The 7,857-nt window shown below is 35.9% G+C and overlaps 2 protein-coding genes across 3 annotated transcripts in view; both read right to left on the bottom strand.

Moving 5' to 3' along the window:
- The window catches only part of LOC108736239, a 68,421-nt gene that overhangs the window by 17,782 nt on the left and 42,782 nt on the right, over positions 1–7,857 (bottom strand). Inside the window, exons 4-5 of the mRNA XM_025976685.1 lie at positions 5,599–6,015; positions 1,302–2,207 (exon numbers count right to left, since the gene is read on the bottom strand). Coding sequence (XP_025832470.1) covers positions 1,302–2,207; positions 5,599–6,015 — 1,323 coding nt within the window. The remainder of the gene's footprint in view (positions 1–1,301; positions 2,208–5,598; positions 6,016–7,857) is intronic.
- Positions 6,009–7,857, bottom strand: part of LOC112905061 (potassium voltage-gated channel protein Shab-like) — an 8,290-nt gene continuing 6,441 nt past the window's right edge. Inside the window, exon 2 of one of the 2 annotated variants that reach the window (XM_025976674.1) lies at positions 6,009–6,482. In XM_025976674.1, coding sequence (XP_025832459.1) covers positions 6,430–6,482 — 53 coding nt within the window. In that variant the 3' untranslated portion in view covers positions 6,009–6,429. Of the gene's footprint in view, positions 6,517–7,857 lie in introns of both variants that reach the window. The other variant, XM_025976675.1, reaches the window with a different exon arrangement.

Raw genomic sequence — 7,857 nt, 5'->3', positions numbered from 1 at the left:
TCAATTAGCAAACCGAAAAAATTAAAAAATTAATGTAAAACCTTATTTTTTTTTTTAAAATAGTACAGACAGTTACAAACAGGAAACTGTTCTGTTGCCGATGCTTTTTTTCATTCAATCAGTGTGCTCATGAGTCGTCACTGTTTTTATTTGGATCATTTGATGTACATATGCCTGTTTTCGAAAACTAAATGAGAAAGCCACAAGATATTATATTCCTAATAGAATTTTGTTTATGTGCGTGGTCATAAACGGGCGTATGCCTTACACTAATGGAAACCTTTCAGTTTAAGTCATAAATGTATATTCTTTCTGTTACCATTACCACAGAATAAAACGGTGTTTTGTTCATTGGTTAAGCACATAAAGACTCAAGCTGGTGTTAATTAATAAATAACCTGAAAAGTTAGCGAAACAAGAAAGCACAGAAAGGTGTATTTTACAGAAATTATTAATTATTAAATTAATAGAAACAGTATTTGTACATGTGTGTTGTAGGAGATTTGAACCTCATTGCTAATCAAAGCGAGCCTAGCCAGTTGTTTACACATTGTTACGTAAATTCTCAACAATAAATGTACGGTGTATTTGTTGTTTTCATAGTTGTAACAAATACCAAATAATAGGGAGTTTGATTTTGCCACTAAGTTACTAAAACACTTTTACATTGCAATAAATTGTAACAAAATGTAAAGAAACTGCAGACTTGCTAAGAGAAACATTGAATTTTAGGTTCGAAATAGCTAAGAATCTGGTTGTCGCTTTTGCCCATCACCATCACTTTAAATAAGGATAATAATAATTAAAAAATCCGAATATCATGCGCCATCTTCTCTTGCTGTTCGATTTTTTTGATCTACAACCTGCTTCTAAATGTCTACAATTAAATAGTAGAATAAATAATAAAATAGTGTTATTCTACGTAAATGTATATATGTTAACTAGAGAAAGTTCTTTATATAGGATCAAACAATGTATCGTATTTATATCTGTGTATTGTGATACCATTGGAAAATTTTATGGCAACTACATTTGTAATGTCAGTATTCGAATCGTAATCCAACCAAAAACGACATTACTTACCGAACAACCCAACAAATAACGTGGCAAAAAATAAAACAAAATTGATAGTGGAGGCGCGAAACAAAGCCAAATCAATTGGAACGTCAAAAAAAAGAAAGAATAAAGGGGATCGACGCAATGGAAATACCAAACAAGCCGTGTAGATCACATATACAGGGCATCGAGTAATAGGGGAGGTAGGGATATGAGTCATGCTCTAAGTCCGTTCTAAAACTAACCTGTATCTACGATGACATCAATGAGGTCCATGCTTTTCGCAAACGCATCCCTTAAGTTGATATGGTGGAAGGAGACAATGCTGCCCTCGCGTTTAGCGCGCTCTAGCGCCTCCCTTCGTTTGAGGGCCTTTTCCCTTCGCATCTGATTTTTATAGAACTCGGCAAAATTATTAACAATGATGGGAATGGGCAAAGCGATCACCAGGACTCCGCAAATACAACACACGCTTCCTATGACCTTGCCCAGTGGCGTCGTCGGGTAGATATCCCCGTAACCAACAGTGGTCATGGTTATACCTGCCCACCAGAACGTCTCCGGTATGCTTATGAACTTTGTACCTGGCTCTTCTTTTTCCGCGAAATACGCCAAACTCGAAAATATCAAGACTCCCATAGCGAGGAAGAGCATTAAGAGACCGAGTTCTTTGTAAGAATTGCGCAGGGTGAAACCTAACGATTGCAAGCCGGTCGAGTGACGTGCTAACTTTAGAATTCTGAGGATTCGCATTATCCGAAACACCTGAACGACCCGACGTACGTCTTGGAACTGATCGGTCGCGTTCTTGTTCGTCTCCAAAAGGAACAATGACACAAAATACGGCAAAATAGCTAACAAGTCGATTATGTTTAGTCCACCCTTAAAGAATTTCCACTTGTTGGGCGACGCACTAAATCGTAGTATATATTCTAACGAGAACCACGTGATGCAAACGGCCTCTACCATTGCTAACTGAGGGTTGTCTTGTAAGTTACCTTTCTCGTCGTTGACTTGGAAACTTGGTATAGTGTTAAGGGTTAAGGCTACCGTCGATACCACTATGAACAGGATCGACACGATGGCGATCACCTGCAATTTATTAGAAAATAATGATTGATTACGATGCTGCGCNCAGTTACACTGGGCAGCTTAAGTGACAAAATATTAGCATGGTTACATTTGGGGATGGTAAGTGTGGTAGTACTAGCATCTATGGCAAGAATAGCTAGATGTAGGTTTAAATAAAATGGACGCTTTATTGATACAGGAGTATGGTATGAGCAATAGAGATGTAAAACAGAGGATAGCGCATGGTCGAATCGTCTTCAACAAAAAGAAGTCACTTCTATGTTCGCGAACAATTAATTTAGAAATTCGCAAAAGATTGTTAAAGATGTATGTCCGGAGCGCGATGCTATATGGGTGCAAAACATGGTCGATGGGCGCGGAGGAAAAGAAAAAGTTTGAAGCGTTCGAAATGTGGTGTTACAAGCGAATGATGAAGATACCGAGGATGGAGAAGGTTAGAAATGAAGAGGTATTAAAAAGAGTATGAGAACAGAGGACTCCATGGAAGTGAATAGGAAATAGGTGAGATAGACTGGTAAGACACCTTCTCAGGCATGAAGGTTTAGTCAGAGACATATTAGAAACAGAAGCAGGAATTAAGAAAGTTGAGGTAGACCTACATAGATTAGAGTAAAGAGGGGTAGGTGTGGACCTAAACTAGATTAGTGTTCACAAATAGTTAAGGATGTGAGATGTTCTAGTTTTAGGAAAATGCGAAGATTAGCTCAGGATAGGAAAGAAGAAGGTGCGTGTCCAACCAGTCTTAGGACTGACGACCTTATGATGATGGTATAAAAATATAACAAAATATAACAAAAGTATTGATTTTGTATGGATTTGAAACGAGGTCGGAGGGAGATTCAGAATAGGAAAAGTTAAAAGCGTTTGAAGCATGCTGTTACAACAGGACCTTAAAAATATCGTGGATAGAACTACTAGGAGAACAGAGAACGCTATTGAGCGTGATGGGTTGGTTGGACATAAGGGACGAGTATCTATTAGAAGCACAAACAGAAGTTAAGAAGGACAAAAGTAAATGCAGATTGGATTACATCTCGCAAATAGTTAGAGACTTATGTTGCTCTAGTTTACGAGAAATGCGAAAATTGACTGAAGATAAGAAGAGGTGGAGGTGTGTGTCCATGTAGTCTTCTAGTTAAAGACCTCATTATGATGATACTACGTGCTTTAAAATTTAACATATTACCAAAACTTCTCTATTTAGTTGAGCTATGTTGTAAAAANGCGCGGCGGAAAAGAAAAAGTTTGAGGGGTTCGAAATGTGGTGTTACAAGCGAATGATGAAGATACCGAGGATGGAGAAGGTTAGAAATGAAAAGGTATTAAAAAGAATATGAAAACAGAGGATTCCATGGAAGTCAATAAGAAATAGGTGAGATAGGTTGGTAAGACACCTTCTCAGGCATGAAGGTTTAGTCAGAGGCATATTAGAAACAGAAGCAGGAATTAAGAAGGTTGAGGTAGACCTACATACATTAGAGGGGTAGGTGTGGACCTAAACTAGATTACTTTTCACAAATAGTTATGGATGTGGGATGTTCTAATGCGAAGATTAGCTCAGGATAGGAAAGAAGGAGGTGCGTGTCCAACCAGTCTTAGGACTGACCACCTTATGATGATGGTATGAAAATATATAAAAATATAACAAAAGTATTGATTTTGTATGGATTTGAAACGAGGTTGGAGGGAGCTTTAGAATAGAAAACGTTAAAAGCGTTTGAAGCATGCTGTTACAACAGGACCATAAAAATACCGTGGATAGAACTACTAGGAGAACAGAGGGCGCTATTGAGAGAGATGGGTTGGTTGGACATATGGGACGAGTAACTATTAGAGGCTCAAACAGAAGTTAAGAAGGACAGAAGTAAATGCAGATTGGATTACATCTCGCAAATAGTTAGAGACTATGTTGCTCTAATTTATGAGAAATGCGAACATTGACTGAAGATAGGAAGAGGTGGAGGTGCGTGTCCATGTAGTCTTCGGGTTAAAAACCTCATGTTGATGATACTACGTACTTTAAAATTCAACATATTACCAAAACTTCTCTATTTAGTTGAGCTATGTTGTAAAAAGCTCATTTAATCGAGAATAGCTAATATTTAAAAAAAATAGATGGTATTTAATTTATGTATGTTGGCAATTAGATTGTTGGTTAGGATAAACAATTCCATTTAGAACACCCTTCATGTAATCTAGCAACAGGTTAACTTTACCGATTTTTTATCTAATAAACTTTTCTTCTAGAAATTATTGGAACGTTTTCAGTAAAATATTTTCTCGTTATTTACAAACATGTGCTTACACCGAAATTTATAGAACAATGGTGCATACAGACTGCCAAAAAAGGTTAATAAGTAATAGAAGAAAGCCTCAAATAAGCATACCGGTTATTTAACATTATAGTAAATAACAAGAACAATAATAATAATAATAATTAAACTGGTATGCAACATGTTTATAGGACGATAGAAAGGGAACGAACTAAATATGTATAACATTCCACACTGACAATTACTCAATGAAGCAATAATATTAAAATGTATATATATATTATGGTACAATCCCGGTTAAAACACTTAGGATAATACTATTATGGTATTGAAGGTGCATGTCACTGTGTAAGTTACAAAAACTGCTTGATCAGTAATTATACTTTCGTTAGACTAATTCACAGGTTTCCAAGGACTTAACATTAAGCTTAAATCATGCCTTCTCCAGAGCACTACTGTGTGGAGTAGTTGAAGAACTCTCACAATCCTCATGGAAAATCGGCAGCGGTCAAATTGGCTGCAATTGAAGTAGGATGCTCCTTACGGCTTTCTGGAGAAAAATTCTCATGGACACTAGGCCAAAAAATAGAAAGTTTCTGATTCATTGATCAAAACAGCGCACAATTTTCAACTTATCTAATGTAATTGGTGATGTACTTTTCAGATACTCTAAATTTGTAGAATTGTTCTATATAAAAGTAGAGCAGCACATAAAGGTGAAGTCTACCATGATCATGATAACTATCTCCACAGACATCCTTGCGTGCTTCTCTTTAGATTCAAGGATTTTGGATTAAACATATAGAGATATTTTGAAAATCGCACACTACTTTAATCTGTCGTTTAGAAACTTTTCATTTTTGGACTACATGCCACGAAAACATTTCATCAGAAAGCCATAAATAAAATCATACTCCAATTGCAGCCAGTTTAACTGTACAGCTTATTCTCCTCCAAGGATTGTAACGGGTCCTTTAAATGCTAAGTAAACGAGACAGAATTCTCAAATGGAGATGTCTAGGAAAGTATAATAATTGGAAGACCTTCTTTTAGTGTTAGACCAAGGAATGCTTTATTGATTTTACTCCTTTGAACTAATGATTGAGATTGAATCAATAAAACTATGATCAAGCCCTTTTTTAAAATAAATATCAGTAGCCACACCTACATTGTCAAAATTTGTCGTTATTGGATGTGACAGACATCACACAGAATAGATACATAATAATAATAATAAGTCCATCATTAGCAACACAAGCGTGTACAAGTGCGGTACTTACACCTGGTGAAATGAGATCTTTGGGAGTCGAAGGCATGAGTTGAGTCTCGTCTTGGGCCAGGGGAGCGGTCATGACAAGCTGTTGGGGTTCGTAGGTGGTGATATCGAGAATGCGATGTTGAGACAACGGAGAACATGGCACGGGAGGTCCTTCGTTCGTTGGAAGACACGGTATCTGCGACGAGTTGATTCGACGTGGTCTGTTGAGAAGATCGACGGACCTTTGAGAGTAGCTCGAGTCTGCTTGACTTGGGTTCTTCCCCAATGTCGGTTCTCCTTCTGCACTATTTGCATCCATTCGTGGCAAATTGTGCCCTAGTCAGACGATACAATATTTTGCATCAGCAATAAGAGACACGCCGTTCGATGAGTTTTTTTTACGGGTCGAGACCGAACATTCTTTTTTTTTTGTTCTGGTTTTTGAGTTTTGGTACACATACAAGACAGGCAGTGCTAATGATGACTTTACGTCAACCGGTTGATTGATTTATTGCTTTTTTTTGGTGTGATTGTGACGAAAAGCACGTGGTACTTTTATTACGTATGTTTTATTTAGAGTAAAGTACTTTTATTTTTTTATAATAATTATGTACTTATGTAATAAGTAGTTCTTTTTTTATTATAATTTTTATATTACGTGTCATTTTGCGGTGTATATAACTATAGAAGGAGTAGAAGGAGAACAAAAATACGAATGAAGCGTGAACATGCGGTTCCAACACAGCACTTTTAGGAGTTTCGGCGATTGTCTTCGTTTCCACCAATAAGAGCAGTCTTTTCACCTGGGAAAGAAGACATCGTCTTTTAACTCTGATCCTGTGAAATATAAGGGGGTCCGTAAGTAATGTCGAAACCACTTTTCCAATACGAAATGTAGATGCCTTTGAGACAATAAGTATACACAGACCAATAAATAAATAACCAAACTGAATCATACTCAAACTGCTGAAGATCATTTGGTGACAATTTGATTCACAATATCAGACACATCCAAGGAGCGAGAAACATTCATAACCTTCAATTAAAAAATAATGAATTAATTTGAACCAGGGCTATTGGTAAAAGGCATCGATCGTAGCGACACGCCGTGACAATAATTCAAATCAATCCTATCGGGTCAAATACGCCACGTTTCCATACGAAAACATGTGTTACAAGTTAATTTTGAAGCAATGTTTTTATCTTTGAGTGAAATTTTGGAGTTCTTGAACTCATCAATAAAAAGCCGTAATTTCGTTGAAGGAGAGAAAGTTGTGAATGCTGGTCATTTAATATATTGTGGCATATTAAATAATATAAATAATCGATATGAGTTACGCTGAGAGAGTTTATATCATTATTTTCTGCCATTGGAAGGTCAGAACTTGTTAAAATATTTTCTTCATCGTTTAGGTTACCACAATTTCCATTTTGTTGGTTTATATTAGCTTCAGTACGATTTTTTTCTCTATTTAATCTTAATCTTAATCTTAATCATACTTCTATTAATTCGTTTCTGGTCATCTGAAGGCTCTTTTATATTACATGAAGGCAAATTACAGGAAGGTATGGCATCTTTCTTCAAGAATTTGAAACCTTTAAAAATAGAGTCAACATGTCTCATTGTCCACAAAATTCAAAATATTGATTAATGTAATTAATATTTGAATTAATTTTAAATAATTAGTTATAGCTTAAAGTAATTATGCAAAAAAATGAATATTTACCAGGTGGAACATAGTCACTTCTTTTAAAATGTAACTAACAAACTTGCATGTGCTGAATTACTGTTTCCCCAATTTTTAAAACTTCTTGCCATTTTTTATGGCAATCGACTTTACCGAATTACCGAAATAATTTTGTATTTTTACATAGTAACTATTTGGTTTTGGAAAATAGTGGAAACGAACGCCCGGATTGTTAAACGCTTTACTTTTGCAACCATAGACACAACAAAACATTTTACTCGTAGTTTTTTTGGAGAAAATCTTGCTCCATTTGTTTCAGATTGATTTTCCATACTTTAAAATAATTTTATTTATTTTCTTCTATTATAATAAAAATAAAAAGAATTACGTATGTATCTCTTTCTACTCGCTGTGTAACAGCTAACCCGATAGGATTGGTTCGAATTATTGTCACTACGTGTCGCTACGATCGATGCCTTTTACCAATAGT

Source organism: Agrilus planipennis, unplaced genomic scaffold (assembly GCF_000699045.2).
Source record: "Agrilus planipennis isolate EAB-ADULT unplaced genomic scaffold, Apla_2.0 scaffold126, whole genome shotgun sequence".
NCBI classification, from domain to species: Eukaryota; Metazoa; Arthropoda; class Insecta; order Coleoptera; family Buprestidae; genus Agrilus; species Agrilus planipennis.
This window is presented reverse-complemented; position numbering and strand designations above follow the sequence as displayed.